A 17,521-nucleotide genomic window follows, 5' to 3' on the forward strand; every position below is an offset into this window, starting at 1 on the left:
GTAGCTCAGCATCTAGAATTCCCCAGTGAGGGGCTGGGGGTGTGGCTTAGTGGCAGAGCCCCTGCCTAGCATGTGTGGCTCTGGGTTCCATCCTGAGGCCCCCCCAAAACTGAATTTTTGGGTCAGTGAAAAGGTTTCAGTAGATAGGAATGCTTGTTGCATGATGATCGTACTGTGGAAAGAGGCCTGCACGCGTGTGTGGCCCACACGGGCACTTTTGCTCATACATCACACACATGCACCATGATCTGAACTCCGACATTCGCCTGCCTCCGCCTCCCAAGTGCTGGGACTAAAGTCGTGTGCCCCACCACCGCCTGGCAAGAAGCTTATGTTTTAACTACCCCCAGCATATCTAATGTTTATAAAGACAAGAGGCTGAGGAGGTGGTTCAGTCAGCGGAGTAGCTGCGTCCAAGCACAAGGACCCGAAATCCCACCCTCACCCCCCACAGCCTGGCAGTGCACATCTGAGTTCTGATGGATGGGGGGCATTCAGGATGTGTAGTACCTCTGCCACAACGGGACTTCCCTCTCTGTACCATGGGGCTGGCAGGAATGAGAACCCCCAGGGATGGAGGCCTCCTTTTCCATTCCACCCCACCGAGCAGACCTATTAACAAACCCCCTCTTAACATCACACAGACCAGTCTGGGCCCAGCTTTATAAATATTGATTTTATAGAAAGGACCAATTCAAAATTGGTCAGATGTCACACTCTAGCTTTCGGAACCACAATGAAGGAAAAAACAAAATGAAACCCCAAAACAAGAAAAAAAAAAAAAACCCAAACAAAAACATTTTGGACCAAAGTGCCTCAAAATCAAGGTCCCAGGTAACCAAAAGATTCTAAAGAAACTTGTGGCTGGGGGTGCGGTGGGTGCAGAGACCCTAATGCCTCAAAGAGTGAGACAAGGGGCTTCACAGCTTTACTGAGGAAAAAGTCAGTGACAAGAGCTTACGGGGTTCTCTTACGCTTGAGGGGATTTCACCCCTCCTTTCCCTATAGGGGGAAAGGGAGACTCTGGTAGTTTGAGGTTCAGAGGAAAACTTTTTTTTTTAAATTTTATTTAATGAGGAAAACATCTAGAAATGGTGGGCTGCCTCAGAAAAGTGCCGACTCGAGTTGCGAGCTAAGAGCCTGGATGAGCCACCCTCAGAGCACGCAGCGCCTTGGGTAAACACAGCTCCAAAGACAACTGGGGGAGGCACAAAGAGGAGAGGGCCAGCTCGAGGAAAGCCTCAGGTGGTACCAAAATTAGCTGCCGTCTGCTTCCTGCTGGTGGGTCCCTGGGGTGGAGACTCAAGGATGCGGTTGGGGATGGATGGAGGTGAAACTGAGATGCTGATTTTTAAAAAAAAAAGCAAAAAAAAAAAAACTACAACCCTCTCTGAGGGTCCATGGCCCTGGCTCTGAAGAATAGAAAACCAACAGAGGTCAAGCAAGGTATTTACCCCACTGGCCCCCAAACCTGGTCCCAGTTCTGGTGCATGGACTGGCAGGTGTCCCCAGCTCCCAGCACAGTGGGAGGGGCTAGGTATCGCAGGTGTCCCCTCATCCCCAGTCTTCACCTCCCCTCTTCCCGGCCAGCACGGCCTCCACCCACTCCATTGCACGGCAGTACCCAGTTGTTGTCGTGCAAGCCCAGGCGACAGCCCGGTGTTTCGCGATCAGCTCTGCGGCAGCACATCCAGTAGGATCGTCCATAAGGCAGGTCATGGTGGTAGGGTTTGGGGTGCCAGCGGCAGAGTGACACATCACCCTTCTCGTATCTCTTGCGGCACTGCTTACAAGGGTCATCTCGGTAGAGTGGGTCCCGGCTCCAGCGAGAGTCCGTGGCACGTACCCCAAAGGCCTCAATGATGCCCTTGAAGTGGTGGCAGGTGCACTTGAGGGCTGCCAGGGCCCGCGTGGGCAGGAAGCTGAATATCTTGACGAGCACGTGCTCGGGCAGCAGCAGCATGTACTGCCGCGGCTCCAGAAGACGCTGGATTTTGAAGCGAATCTCCAGGAAGTCGTGGGACACATGCCGGTATAGGCGGCACAGGGAGGTGTCCGTTGTGCCCTCAGAGTCATCGGGGCCTGGCACTGTGCTTGGTGTATCAGCTGGGGGTGGCTCAGGAGGCCCTTCTGGACCCCGGGACTGGAGGAAGAAGAGCTGTCCAGGTGGGGGTGGCTCCTCAGGGCTCACGGTCAGGCACACAGTCTCTTCCTTCACATTCTTGGTGCCATCTTTGCCAAAGAAGATGCAGGCATCCACTACACCCGTCACCACCACATCCACATGGAATCCTGATGCACCACAGTCCCGGGCAGGGGGTGGAGGGGGTGCTGGTGGGGTGTCCTCGGGCCTGGCTGGGGCTGGTGTCTCACCTTCGCTGGCTTCGTCGGCCCTGGCCAGCAAGAACTCCACATTGCTGGGAAGGGCATCCCTGGAGGGGCTGATAAGCTGGTACAAGTCGCAGGTGATTTTGTCTTTGGCTCGAGTCCCAGGCCCAGGACTACCAGGGTAGGGACAACCAGGCCTAGCTCCACCCCCACTGGGTAAGCTGCCATCTGGTGAATGGGGCTCTCGGACGTTGGAGATGCGGAAAGCTATACGCACCTCGCCGGGCCCGGGGCCTGGCCGCTCCTCCTTTCGGAGACCCTTGGTTGGAGGGCTGTCCCGCTGAGCCTCAAAGTGGGCCACTGCCTCAGCCACTCGGCTGCAGTCACCACCGCCAGAGCGCCTTTCTGACCCTAGCCCCTTGGCTGGTCCTCCCTGCTCAGCTGACACGAAGACCACAGGAGCAGGGGTACTGGGGCGTGGGTAACTCTGTAGGGCCAGGGCAGCCCTCTGTTCAACCAGGGCCACCATTTCTGCTACAGACAGCAGGTCGACATCATCCCCGGATGAAGTGGGGGTCACCTCAGTGGCAGGGGTTCCTTCTCGGCTCCCTTGGTCTGGAGGAGCCTTGGTGGGCTCCAGGCAGCGCCTCCTCCTCTTAGCTTTGGAGCTGTCACTGCCCCAGTGCCCCTTGACCTTCATAGAGCTAGCCCGGCTACCTCCACCACACTGGTGGGCCACAAAGAAGGCCACCTTCTCCTTCGTATTTCCAGGCTTGATGACATACCACGTGTCCAGCAGGACCCGACCCTCATCACCTGAAGCTGCTGTAGACAGGAGTGGAGCATGCTGGGAGGCGGGGGCTTCTGCAGCCAAGGCAGGCGGCGTGTTCTCCAAGTGTGCAGGCCTGTGCTCCGGCTCAGTCCCGCTGCTGGTGTCCGGGCACACAGGCGGCTTGAGGGCTGCAGAAGGTGGGCGCGGCTGGTTCTGGGAATACTTGCTGAAGGGCCGGGGACACCAGAGTTGGAAGGGCAGGAGGCTGCCCCTGTCCATGCTGGGCAGCGATGACAAGCAGCAGGTAGTCACTCAGTCTCAGGGCCACGATGGTAGTGGCGCGCTCTCCAGACCACCTGCAGGCACAGAAGGCTGGGGCAGTGAGCTCATGGCCTTTCTTCCCAAGACCACCCACACTGTGTGCCCCAGACTAACCCCAGCATGTGGGAGGAGAAATAAGATCAGAAGGTCATCTGGGGCTACACGAGACCCACCCCTAACACACGCACATGCTCACACATGAGGTCACACATGCATACACACACTTTCAAACTCTCTTTGGCTAGCGGTGTGGCTCACTGGTAAGAGCCACTGCCTAGAATTCCCCAGTAAAGGGCTGGGAGTGTGGTTCTGTGGTACAGCAACAGTGCTTGCCTGACTTTACCTAGTGAGGGGCTTGCGCTGTGGCTCAGTGGTAGCCTCCTAGTAGGCTGGATTGTGTCCCTAGCACGGCTACACCAAGCAAGCAGAGGGATGCAGACAAATTTCCTGTCCTCCTTTAATTTTTTTTTTTTTTTTTTGAGACAGGGTCTCTCTTTGTGTAGCCCTGGTTGTCTTAAAACTCATTACATTACATAGACCTGGCTGCCTTTCAACTCAAGAGACTCACTTGCTTCTGCCTCCCGAGTACCAGGATTAAGGGAGCGCAGTACCATGCCTGGCCTGCCCTTTAAGGGAAAGTACCAGGCTAAGCTCCTCCTCCTTACAGTGGTCCTCCGGTAGCCAGGGCCCAGCTTCTCCATAATCACAGCGGCTGGAGCACAGAGGGAGGAAGTGATTAGGCAGGGGAGAAAAATATGAAGCCAGAACCAGACAGGCCCTTAAGAAATTCACTCTCAGGCCTGGAGAGATGGCTCAGGGGTTAGAGCACTGACTGCTCTTCCAGAGGTCCTGAGTTCAGATCCCAGCAACCACATGGTGCCTCACAACCATCTGTAAAAGGATCGGAAGCCCTCTGCTGGCCCGAAGGTATACATGCAGCAGAGCACTCATATACATAAAATAAATACAATAAAAAAAAAAAAAAAAAGGAATTAAGTCTGCACTTGTTTTGGGTCATGGGGTTCTTAAATATGATGACAATGGTTCTTTTTCTTTTGAAGACAAGGCCTCATGGTAGCTCATGCTAGTCTTGAACTCACAGCAATCTAATCCTCTTTCCTCATTCTGGGATTACAAGTGTGAGACACTACACTCAGCTTTTTTGAGATTCTTTATTTTTGAAACTCACTAGGTAAGCCAGGCTCTCAACCACCTTGCCTCAGCCTCCCAGGTACGTGCCACAGATCTATTAAGGGCACCCTTAATAATGATTTTTTTTTTTTTGCCATGACTTTGCCTGCATCAACTAATCTGGAAGCAGTTTGATTAATGAGTCTTATGGCAACATTTTCTGTCCCACTTTCTACTTACCAGTGAGTAGCAGACCCCTAGTCTCCATCTTTGGCCCATCTCTTCCAGACATCTCAACATGAAAATTACCCTCCAACAGGGCATGGTAATTTATGCCTGCAATCTCAGAACTGGAGAGGCTGAGGCAAAAAGATGCAGAGTTCCAGATCAACCTGGGCTACATTGTCAGAGCTTGTCTAAAAAATAAACCAATAAACAAGTAAACAAATAAATAAAAGAAAACAAAATGAAGAGAATAACCCTTCACACTTTTAAGCCCTGATCATACCAATGAAATAGAGGCTAAAATAAAACTACATGCCAAGAATTAGGCCCCATCCACTGCCTGTCTTTGTAAATTAACTTTTACGGAAACAAATTATGGCTGCTTTCATGCAAAAAGAACAGAGCTGCATCTGTACGGCTGGAAATCATTCATTACCTCGTCTGTCATACACTCCATGGTCCTGCAGATGCCACTCAAAACTCAGACAGCCTCCGTACACCACTACCAGCGACACAACCCCAATCTTCAGAATCCTTGCCAAACCCTCCTACCCTGGTTTCTAATATCTTAATGTCCCACCAAATATCCAGATTTTTTCATATTCTCCTTTAAAAATCCAATCTCCTCCCCAATACTCTGCCAAGCCTGGTGGCACATGCCTGAAATCCCAGCACTTGGGAGGCTATGACATGAGACAGGAGGGTAAGGAGTACCAGACCCTGTCTAAAAGAGGGGAAAAAAATCAAAGTGGTGCACACCTTTAATCCCAGAACTTGGGAGGTAGAAGCTGGCGGATCTCTGTGAACTCAAGGCTAGCCTAGTCCTAGGCCAACTAGTGCTATATAGACCTTGTCTCATAAATAAGTAAAGTAAGAATAGAGGGCTGAAGAGATGGCTCAGCAGTTAAAAGCACTTCTGCACTTACAGAGGACCCAAGTCTGGTTCCCAGCACCCTCAGACAGGCTCTCTGTAACTCCAGTTCCAGAGGATCTGGTCTCCAATGGCACCAGTATGTATGTGATGCACAGATACACATGCAGGTAAAACAACCATACACATTAAAACTTAAAAAAAATAAACCAGCATGTTGTCCAGTACAGAAAAGTCCGACCAAGAATGACTTTTTATATATTTGAGATACACAGCAATACCCAAATCTCTCAAGTGATTCGGTGGGTTTCCTAACATCTCAGATCATTCCAGACACCGGTTCTGACTCCAATCCTTCATTCCCCCAAAGCTTATTAACCTTTAAAGAACCCAGACACTAAAACACCCTACTTAAAACGAATCCCAAACCAAATAAATGCCAACACTTCCTAATGGAACCTCGAGAGGTACAATAGCAGACATAGGTCCCAAATCCCGCAGCTGTTTGCAGATGAGACACAGAAATCAGTGTTCTCCTGTCCCTGGTGACAAACGCAGAAATATTCAAGCCCAAGCATTCTGGCCCCGAAATACTCTCGTCTTGTGCCCACCACACACAACCAGCCACAAAGGACACTTCTAAAACGTAACTAAGCCTTCTACATTACAAAATAACCTGAACCCAAGATGTTTCTTAAGCCCCGGGGAACCCTAAAGTATTCCCTCCACCCCCACAACTTCCCCAAGAGCTCAAATATCGCTTCGAAACAAATGAATCTCCCAAATCCTGGACCTGGTGACCCCCCCCGCCAAAAACCTGGACACGCCCCCCAGGCGCCCTCACCCGCAGCGCCTCCTCCAGGTGGCAGGGAGAATGGTGACCCACAAGCATGCGCACTCTAGCCTTGTGGGCCCGCCCCCTCGCGCGGGCTGGCGCGCTGCGCGCTACGACCCGCCCCTTTGTTGACAGACGCGCGCGTGAGGGCCCGGGCCAATGAGCGGCTGGGGTTCAGAGCCGTGCCCAAATAAGGAAGGCCCTGGCAAAGGGGCCAGGACCAGCGAGACAGGACGAGTAGGCGGGAGGTGATGAGAGGAGGTGGGAGGGATGGAAACAGTGAGATGTAAGGGAGTAGGGACAAATTCCCGAGCCCAATACCGCCGAATGGGAAACCTTGTTCCCAGGACCGGACACAGGTAGGCACACTGAAAGGCAGGAGTATTACTCGATATTCCCTTGAAACCAGAGCCCTGATTGACGGTAAAGATTTAAAGGGCCAATGCGGCAGGGAATTGAGGACTAGGGCAAAAAGAAGAGTATGGGAGAAAGGTCTAAGCAGACCCTGGCTTTGTTCACAAGTTGTGGTGGGGATAGGATAGTTTCTCCATGGGACACCCGGAGCCTTAGTCACCTCTCTTTAAAACAAATAGCCAGGAGTGACATCTCCCGCCTGTAATTCCAGTAGTCTGGGAGGCGGAAGCAGAAGAGTTTTAAGCCAATCTGGGTTATACAGTGTGAGACTGTTGTAAAAAAAAAAAAATCATATAAAAATGGAATAATCAAAACCACAACGAACTCCCCAAAATCCACAAAGAGGCAAACCAGGGGCTAGAGGGATGGCTCAGCGGTTAAGAGTACTGGCTGCTCTTGCAGAGGACTTAGGTTCAGTCCCAGCACCAACATGGCAGATTACAACCGACTGTACACCCAGTTTACAACCGATTGACACCCTCTTTTCACCACTGTGGGCACTGCATGTATGTGGTACACAGACAAAAGTGTGGGCAAAATATACTTAATATATTGAATATTAAAGGTGGGGGTTAGGAAACAGAGGTAGGAGCCTAGACTACATCAGATCTCATTTAAAAAGCCAAATTCAAAACGAAAAACCAAATTCTAACCCTGTACTGGTCCCTATAGTCATGGCCTTGGCTTTGTAGGCTAAAGTAGCTGGCCTTGGGGACCCGTCCAGTCCTCTCTGTCTTATAATTACTATAGGAAAACAACAGGAAGTGACTCAATAATGAATTAATTTTCCTACGATTACAGACACCTTGTGTTGTTTCTGGTCCCTGCCAGGCTGATTCAAGAGAACTCAGAGGTGACTTCAGGGCCGTGCAGTTGCTGGAGAAACCGTTTATCAGGTACAGTGTGTATGGCTTTTCCACAGGAGCCAAGAATTCCACAAATCTACAATTTTAAAGATCTGTTTTTATTACTTTTAAAGTGTGCACATGTGGCTCTGTGTGTCTGAGTGTGGGTACGCACATGTGAATGCAGATGCCCACACTCCAGAGGAGGGCACCTGTGAACCTGCTGATGTGGCACTGCGACACCAGCTCAGGTCCAGAGGAAGAGCAGCAAATGCTCTTCATTGCGAAGCCAATCCTCCAAACCTATCATCCACAGTGTTAATGAGAATTATAACTCAACCATCCCAGACTACCGAGTGAGCAAAGCTGATAGGAGCAGGGCCACACACTCACCCTCATTAAGCGCCCCAATAATTAGAGAATGCACATTCCCATACCCTGACATGCACTGAGGTCCTCCTGTGGGCTACTGCTGGGTGCAGGCACAGATGATACTGGGCCCACCAGAAATAGCTCACAGAAAGGGGTAGAGACATCCAGTCAGGGAGAGTAAAGATGTTAATCACAATAGCAGTTAGCAGCAAAACACTTCAAATCAACTCATCTAGGGCTGGGGAGATGGCTCAGTGGTTAGAGCACTGACTGCTCTTCCGGAGGTCTTGAGTTCAAATCCCAGCAACCACATGGTGGCTCACAACCATCTGTAATGGGATCCTATGCCCTCTTCTGGTGTGTCTGTACAGCTACAGTGTACTCATACATAAAATGAATGAATCTTTAAAATGACCTCATCTAATTCCCACATCTCTCTAGGGTCTCAGTGTATACTATTCCAGCCTGGCCTCAAACTCTTGATTCTGCCTTGGAGCCCAAGCACGATCCTCAACCAATGTGTCTCATTGTCGGTCTCCATATAGCATATGAATGAGATCTCGTGGACTTGTGTAAGCGCCTGTGAATGCACATGTGTGTGTGTAGTAGCCAGAGGTCAACACCAAGTGTCTTCCTCAGTTACTCCGCACATTTGCTACAGTTGTTTTGTCTTTTTTCTTTTGAGGCAGGGTCTCGGCGATGCAGCCCTAGCTGGTCTGCTGTTCATGATGTAAAGCAAGCTCCCCTTGAGTCCCCAGATCTGCCGGCCTCTGCCCCCCCAGTGGTGGGGTTAACGTCACGTGTATACCACAACCACCACGACTGGCTGCTCATGGATTTTAGGGCAGGATCTCTCCATGCAACACCCCCAGTCCCCAGGAGTGCTCGACTAGGCAGCCAATGAGCAGCAGGAATTCAAGTTCTCTGCCCACTGCCCTCTAGGCTCTGTGGTACAGGTGGGTGCCAGGGATCTGAGCCCAAGTCTTCATGCCCGCGGAGCAGAGCAGGCATGGTACCAACAAAACCAGCGGTTCTCAACCTGTGGGTCACGGGACCCCTTGGGGGTCTCATACAGATATCCTGCCTATCCAGTGTTTACGTTATGATTCATAATGATAACAAAATTATAGTTACAAAGTAGCAACGAGATAAAGTTAGGATTGAGGGTCAGCACAACACGAGGAACTGTATTAAAGGGTGGCAGGTTAGGAACCACTGGACTGAGCCTTCTTCCCATAGTGTTCTTTTGTTTTTTTAAAGGCTCTCAGATCCTCTATTTAAAGTTGCTGTCTGTGTGTCTGTGCACAGGTACACATAGGTGTCTGACATAGGTGATGGGAACCAAAGTCAGGGCCTTTGCAAGAGCAGCAAGGGTTCTTAAAGTTTGAGCCGCCTCTCCGGTGTGTCCGAGTCATGTCAAAGAACAGCAGGGAAGCTCAGGAGGGAAGGGCTGGCCAGGGCTAGGCAGCAGCTCTGCTCAGACTGAACTGAGGCAATGCTGTCCAGATCTCCCTTGCTCACTGGTCACTTAGTCCTCCGGGCTGTCACAGTCACCGCTGGCTGCCTAACATACTGCCCCTCACCTACCCCAGGACTCGCCCTTTACCTCCTTCAGGCTTGGCTCAGAAACTGCCTCTAGGAGGCCTTTGATCCAAGCCCATAGCTTCTACCAACAGAACACAAATCTCAACCCTCATCAGTTTTTCTCCTGAGCACGGATCATGCTACCCACTGTGCTACCCACTGTGCTACCCACTGCGCTACCCACTTTGCTTATTAAGTGTACCGTCCTTATCGACATGAAAGCTTACGGGCTGACATTTCCGTGTCTCACTGTACAGTACGAGCTCTTCTCAAACTGGAGAGCCCCCTGCCTCGGTCTCCTCAGGACTCCAAATGACAGTCATGCGCTACCATGGCTAGGTTGGCACGTATGTCTGTTCTTGTCTCGTGCTTGCCTTCTTCAAACACAGTACCCATGGGCCAGCCCCTGAGAACAAGCACAGGCTCTAGGTCCCTACTGCAGGGTCGCTGACTCCAGGTGGTGAATCTTTGAATCGCCAGGTCACCATGTCCACTGAAAGCTCGAGAAGCAACACCCCAGCATGTGGGAGGCGTGTAACACGCTGTCTGAATGACTGAATGAGTACACAGCCTGGCTGCTGGCCAACTTTTGCACATCTACTGCTGGAGAGATCTGCAGCCAGCTGCCCTGGAAAATCCCACTGAGACGGCCTCTACTACCTTCCCAGGCCACCCTGACCTCTTCCTCACCTCTGCTTCTCACACCTGTCCTCTGTCACTGCTTAGTGGCAACGAGCTGGGTGGGTAAGAGGCTCTCTCCCCTCCGGGATATGCATTTTCTTCAGGAGGGTAAGGATCTCTCCTTGTAGCTATCCTGGATCCTTGAGTGACTCACTGATGCCTCTGGGTCCACAAGACCTTGCTTATCCGTGCCTTCCCTCCACACCACCCACAGCTATTCAACCTGGGGATCAGATTTCCTCACTCTCTCAAGTTCAGCTACTACGCCATCCTCAGTCTTGTTCTACTACGTTAAGAACTGAGGTACGGAGCGTTAAGCGGCTTGTTTCACGGCCCCTAAGGTGGGAAAACTGGGACACGGAAGCAACCTTGCCTGGTTTCTGTCTGCTTCCAGGAACTCTAGATGCCCAAAAGTTTAGATAGTTCTGCCCTGAGGATTACTGGTCAGCAAACTTCATGGCCACATCTGTAATTCCAGCTCTTTGGGAGGCTGAGGGAGGTGAATCACAAGTTCAAAGCCAACCTGGCAACTTTCAGGGAGACCTGCCTCCCAAAAGGGGTCTGAGGGCACGGCTCGGCAGTACAGTGGAACCCACCAGAGAGGAACTGCAGGTGCTGCTCAGTATTTGGTGCTTGCCTAGCAAGCAGAGCGCCCTGAATTCCCTCCCCAGCACAGAAACAAGTAATGGGGGGGGGGGCTGGAGAGATGGCTCAGCAGTTAGGAAGCACTGGCTGCTCTTGAAGAGGAGTCAGGCTCAGTTCCCAGCACCCACAAGGTAGCTCACAACTGTCCGTAGCTCCAGTTCCAGAGGATCTATTGTCCTCTTCTGACCTCTGAGGGCACTCCACACATATAGTACATAGACACACATGCAGGCAAAAATATCATGCACATAAAAATACATATATTTGAGAAAAAAAAAAAAAAAAAAAAAGGCCCGGCATGGTGGTGTTCAGCTTTCTAATCACAGCACTTGGGAGGCAGAGGCAGGCAGATCTCTGAGTTCAAGGCTAGCCTGGTCTACAAAATGAGTACCGGGACAGCCAGGGCTATATTATACAGAGTAACCCCGTCTTGAAAAACCAAAGCAACCAAACAATAAGACCACAAACCCAGTCTGTAGTTAGCTGCGGCGGTGTACCCTTTAGTCCTGGCACTTTGGGCCTGATAGAGGTAGGCGGATCTGAGTTCAGGACCGGCCTGGTCTACACAGTGAATCCAGGCCAGCCAGGGCTACCCAGTGAGACCCTGACAAAAGCAAAACAAAAGAAAAGCCTGCACTGTGACAAGTGCAGCTCCAGGCATTGGGGACACACAGGGAGCGGGAGACAGAAGTCCTTGTCCTCGAGGGGCTGACATACTAATTGGATAAAGGGAAAGGGAACACGGAGGCAGTTTGCACGCAGGATGAACATGCATGAGGCTGGGCTGCATGGAGGGCGAGTTTACAATTTCAGATCAAGGAGTCAGTGAGGACAGAGGCCATGTCCGTTTCCGTAAGCGCTAGAGGCAGACTCTTCCGAGAAGCTTTGCTTTGAGGCCTAAGACCCCTTTGTCACCACATGGGAAGTAATGTGCTGTCATACATGAAATACGACAACTTTAGAGGCAGCTGTCATGTCTCATGCCTGCAAACGCAGCATTCAGGAGGCAGAGGCAAGAGGATCCTGGACAACCAGGGCTACAAAGTGAAACTGTGTTGTAAAAATTGGGGAAGGGTCAGGGCTGGAGAGCTGGCTGAGGGGTTCAGAGCACTGGTAGCTCTTGCAGAGAATCTGGGTTCAATTCCTGGCACCCACATGGTGGCTCACAACTGTCTGTCCCAGAGGGATCAGAAACGCTCTTCTGGCCCCCACAGGTATAGACATACACACAATACTCAAAACACAGGTCCCGTCTGCATAAAAAGTGCTAGCCGGTCACGCATGGGGACCTGGGCTTCATCTGACCACCATGTAAAATGCAGGGCATGGAGGCATATGCCTGTGACCACTACGGGGATACTGTGGGGACAGAAATAGGAAGATCCCTGGAGCTTGCAGGGGCACGCGCGCACGCACACACACACACACTCGAAAGCATACAAATATACACACACATAGGCACACGTGCTATATAATCAAGCCTCAGCCAAAACCAAACTGAAATCCAATTTAAGGTTTTTTGTTTTGTTTTGTTTTAAATAAAAGCCAGAAGAGCACAGTACTTGGTTGGAGACTTTGATCCCAGAACACGGGAAACGGAGGCAGGAGAGTCGAGGACATCCTCAGCTACTCTGTAAGTTCAATACCAGTCTGCGCTAGATGTGAGATGCCTCCTCTTATAATTCCAGCACCGAACGGTTGGGACAAAGTGACCAAAAGTTTGGGGCCATAGTGAAAGAAACTACACACGCTACACAATGAAACACACACAGTGGCTCCTGCCTTTACATCTCAACACTCAGTGGGCGGAGGGAGGCGGATCTCTGAGCGCCGGGTCAGCCAGGCGCACTCAACACACTGTCGGAGCATTGAAGCTCTACAGTTAGAACCTCGACACACAGAGCAGACAGAGACGCAAAGGGTGTGTGCGCAGAACAGTTTGGAAATCTGATTCGCTTTTCTTTCCTAAGACAGTGGAGGGCATGGGGGAAAGAGTCAGCTCAACCAGCGGCGACACACAGGGACAGGGACAGGTGAGAGATGTTCCACTTTACCTCAAACCAATAGGTGTTTAGATCATTTAAGAAAGGGCGAAGAGGCAATGTTGAAAGTTCTCAGGAGGTGAGGTGGGAGGACATGGGACACTACCCTTTGGGCCGCAACAATGTGGCACAGGCAAGGTGATGTGGGCATGGAGGAGACTGGACACTGAACACCGGCTGCCTGTGCCAGAGAACCAGAGAAGCGTACTCTGGCATCTTGAGAACAGGGAGCCCCAGAGGGCAGAGGCCAGTCTGCCTCAGTCCAGGCCCTGGCACCTAGCAGAGGCTCTGGCTGCTTAAGAAGTGAATCTCAGCCAGACTTGTGAGTACACGGGCGTGTGCTGCCTAACCCACCTGAATCCACAGGGTGGAAGGGGCAAACTGACTCCCGCTCACCTCCACAGGCATCCTCTACTACAAACTATACAATAAACTTAGGAAGTTTATTAAAGTGAACCCCCCATTTTTCAGATGGCAACCTTCCTTTCCCTACCCTCCCTCCCCACCCCCTCTGTCTAGAAAGCATGAAGCCCAGGATAGCCCCCAACTGCCGATCCTCCTGTTTCCACCTCCACTGTGCTGTGATGATGGGCCTGTGCCACCACAAACAGCTTTAGTGTTACTTTCGTGAAAGAATAAAAACCCCAGAAGGCGGCCTGGAGAGATGGCTCAGCGGTTAAGAGCACTGACTGCTCTTCCAGAGGTCCTGAGTTCAATTCCCAGCAACCACATGGTGGCTCAAAACATCTGTAATGGGATCCGATGCCCTCTTCTGGTGTGTCTGAAGACAGCTACAGTGCACTCATATAAATAAATAAATCTTAAAAAAAATAAATAAGGTGGAGACCCCACACACTCAAAACCAAGAGTATCCCCTCCCCCAAAAAATAAAACCAGAAGGCTGTCATATTTACTGAGAGTATTTTAAACACATGGTCTTATTATCAATTCCTTAGGAGGACATCATGGGCTAATAAGCATGGCACCATCTTACATTAAAAAGAAAAAAGAAAATGGTAGAGCACACCTTCCATCCCCACACTTGGAAGGCAGAGACAGGTGGATCTCTGAGAGAGCTCAAGGCCAGCCTGGTCCACATAGAGTTCTAGGACAGACAGGGCTATATAGAGAAACCCTGTTTTGAAAAAGAAACAAACGAAGAAGAAGAAGAAAGACTTCAAGCAAGTGACCTAAAAGATCCATGTTGGGCTGCTAAACCAGCTGAGCAGTTAAGAGCGCTTACTCCTCCTCCTGAGGCTGCAGGTTCAGTGCCCAGCACTTACACCAGGCAGCCCCCAACCTGCGGCTCCTGATCTAACTGCTCTCTCCAGGGAGACACATGTCCAAGTAACCCATACCATACGCATAATATACCACATACATACATACATATATATAATTAAGCCCAAATTGTTTCAAAGCTAAATTTCCTAGAGAAGACCCCTGCGTGACCAAAATATTAGAGAGAACACTTATACGCACATGCCACACCAACATCAAAAAACAAAAACAAAACAAAAATCAAAATAACCAAGCCAAACAAAACCTCGATTCATTTGCCAGCAGTATTTCTAACTCAGTAGAAGACTTGGGCATTGGGCCAGACTGGGACAAGTGAATTATTAATATTTGGCTGGAACAGATTAAGTTTCTGAACATCTTTCTAGGAGTTTTGCTTAGACTTAGGAACCCAGGAACAGGGAGACAGGAAAGACAGGACTAGGAAAATCAGGAAGGGGGTGGGGGGCTTGAGAGGGAACAGTGTATCCAGTGCTCCATTACTGGTTCCTCTCCTCCTCCCCTATGTTCTTTATCTGCTGTTTCCCATTTGATTCAGAAACTAAAACCTGCCCCAGTGATGAAGTTTAGCTGGTAGATTGCGCAGGTTCGATCCTCAGTACAGCATAAAACAGGCATAGTAGTGCACACCTATAATCCCAGAAATCGGGATATGGAGGCAGGAGGGTCAGAAGTTCTAGGCCATCCTCAGCTACACAGAGTTTGAAGTCAGGCTGAAATACATGAGCCCCTGTCTCAAAAGAACAACCAGTAATATCTGGACGGCGGTAATGATAATCTCAGCAGTCTGGATCGGGGGCAGAAAGATCCAGAGTCAAGAGGCCAGTTGTGCACTTACTCCAAGCACTTCCCAAACGTCATCTCCCTAAACTCTCTAGCCTACCAAGGTTATGTATCTCATTTAATAGCTGGACAGAGTCCCAAGTCTTGCCTCAGGTCACACAAAAGAATTAAATCCTATCTGACAGCTTCTCTAGCCCGTGTCTCCACCAAAGTAGATTCTGATCTGGACTGCAATTGTAGATTTACCGTTTAATGCTGGCCGACATGGAGAAAGTTGCTTAAACTCTCCGTGCTTCTACCTGTTTTCCATAAAATGGAGATCGACATTTAAGGCACCACCTAAATCCAGTCAATACAAATACAGCTGAAGTCAAACCTGGGCATTTCTTAGAAACAGATGCTAGCAATAAAAGGAGGGGGCCGGGGTGGGGGGGCTTCATAAACTGTGTTGTACACAGACTATTGTCAGGTTTTGAGAAAATGTCTGAGGGCTGAACTGAAGAATAGGAAATCTAGCAACTCTAACCCAGTCAACATTCCTGGGAGGAGAGCTTCCCACCAACAGCTTTGACTCTGGGACTTAACTTTCCTACCAAAAGTATCCATTTTTATTGAGCCTCCCTTTAGCTATCTGCAGAATGGCCTGCTTGTTCTCATCTTACAGATAAGAGCACAGAGGACTACAGAGAGACTTGTATAGGTCACAAAGGAGGGTCAAAATAAGGAATCTGAATGCTGGACTGCCCACACAAATCACTACTCATCTAGGTATGAACGGGCTAGAAGTGTGCTAAAGGTTGTCTCTACGGACCCCATCTGGTTAAATCAACCCAGAGTTCTGTGGCTGTCCAGTTTATCCGTAGTTTCTTGTTACACTATGGCATGATATTGATAGCCAAGCTCCCAACTCACGCAACCTACAACGCCTCCTGGTCCTAGAAGCTAACCTGGTCTATTGATGACTTCTACCGCCCATCTCTTCAACTTGCCTTGCTGCCTCACCTCGCAATCCTGCAACCCAACCCAATGCATCCGCGGTTAGCCTCTCCCTTCACTTCACACATCTATCCCCGACTCCCGTGCCTTTCCATATAACCAGGTTAACTAACCTCTCTCAAAATTACCCACTCAGGGTCTCTCGTCTATTCAGCCAGGACTCCCAACTCCGAACCTCACTCCCCCGCCTCCCAATCCCCTTGATAACCAATTCCAAAGCTCGACTCTCTCCACATCCAAGACCCCTCCCTAGCCCCCATTCTTCGACTTCCTCGGGCTCCCGTTCCTTTCAATCCCCACCCACAGTGATCTCCCCACGCCCAGTCCTTTCTTTAGCCTCAGTTTGTTTCCTCTCAAACCCACGTCCTGAACCCCTGGCTCATACTCTCAAGCACCCGCAGGACCCAGCTTGGGGCTCTCACCATCTCCCCGCGCTGCAGCTCTCTCGACTACGCGGGTTTCCCCCACTCGCTCCTCTCCAGCCTCCCCTTCCGGGTTCTGGCCCCGAAGCCCGCTGGGAATTGGAGTACAGGCCGTCATGGACTACACCTCCCAACATGCAACATGGTAACTTGGAGGTGGAGTAGGAAACAAACTAGGCGGGTTGAGAAATAGAATGACTCTAATTCCCAGGAGGCAAAGGGCACACTGAGATGCGCAGGCGCAAAATATTCTCCCGCGAGGTTCTCTGGGAAATAGAGTCCAGCCGCCTCCATTTTGGCCCGAGGCCCTTGAAAAGAGAAGGGAGGCTACTTTAAAGGGACGTTAGCAAGGAATGGAGAGTTCAGGAAAAACAAATTTGTTGATTTATTTATGTTAGTTGACAAATAATTGATGATATATGCGTTTCCCCAAACTTTCCCTCCCATTTCTCACCTCCATCTCATACCCAACTCTTGCTTACCACCCCCTAATTGACAAACAAGGAAAGCCAGATATTGAAGTGAGGAAAGTCAGGCTCTATGCCCACATCACAGGTAGAACAGAGCCTCCAGAGGGGCAGGGATCTTTGTGTACCTTGGTTAGGCACCTAGAACAGTATTGAGTGAAAAGTTGATGCTTTTTGACCACTTTGGACAACCCTTGTAAGAATTAGCCCAAATTTCTAAAAGTTAAGGTTGAAGAGAATAATAGGTTAAACCTTTTTGTCCACATCATTACTGGAAAGTACTCTGAGCTGAGGCGGTTAACGTCAGGCACTTGTCATAGGTGGGTGGCTAGAAAGCGTCTCAAGATTTTTCCCTCCACAAAATTCCCATATTCGTGTACATGAGAATGAGCTTCCATTTGTTTATTTGTGTGGGTGTGGCGGTTGGAGGAGGACTTTCAGGAGCTGATTCCCTCCTTCCACCACAAGAATCCGGGGGATAGAACTCA

General features: G+C 50.3%; 1 protein-coding gene across 2 annotated transcripts; it reads right to left on the reverse strand.

Annotated features, from left to right (window-relative positions):
* Nucleotides 1-795: 795 nt before the first annotated feature.
* Nucleotides 796-16,628, reverse strand: FBXO46 (F-box protein 46). Of its 2 annotated transcripts, none has more exons than XM_080909269.1 (3): nucleotides 16,567-16,628; nucleotides 4,793-4,911; nucleotides 796-3,456 (listed from the first exon to the last, which is right to left on the reverse strand). In XM_080909269.1, exon 3 carries the CDS (start codon nucleotides 3,377-3,379, stop codon nucleotides 1,568-1,570), a length of 1,812 nt encoding a protein of 603 aa, XP_080765395.1. In that variant the 5' UTR covers nucleotides 3,380-3,456; nucleotides 4,793-4,911; nucleotides 16,567-16,628; the 3' UTR covers nucleotides 796-1,567. The 2 variants fall into 2 exon arrangements, with proteins under 2 accessions (XP_080765395.1, XP_080765394.1); XM_080909268.1 differs by having other exon boundaries at nucleotides 4,793-4,968; nucleotides 16,567-16,626.
* Between the last annotated feature and the right edge of the window lie 893 nt (nucleotides 16,629-17,521).

This window comes from Micromys minutus, assembly GCF_963924665.1.
Source record: "Micromys minutus genome assembly, chromosome: 32".
NCBI classification, from domain to species: Eukaryota; Metazoa; Chordata; class Mammalia; order Rodentia; family Muridae; genus Micromys; species Micromys minutus.

Bases quoted from the DNA above. Each gene is read 5' to 3' on its own strand.
- FBXO46 (XM_080909269.1), bottom strand. From the start codon at position 3,379: ATGGACAGGGGCAGCCTCCTGCCCTTCCAACTCTGGTGTCCCCGGCCC.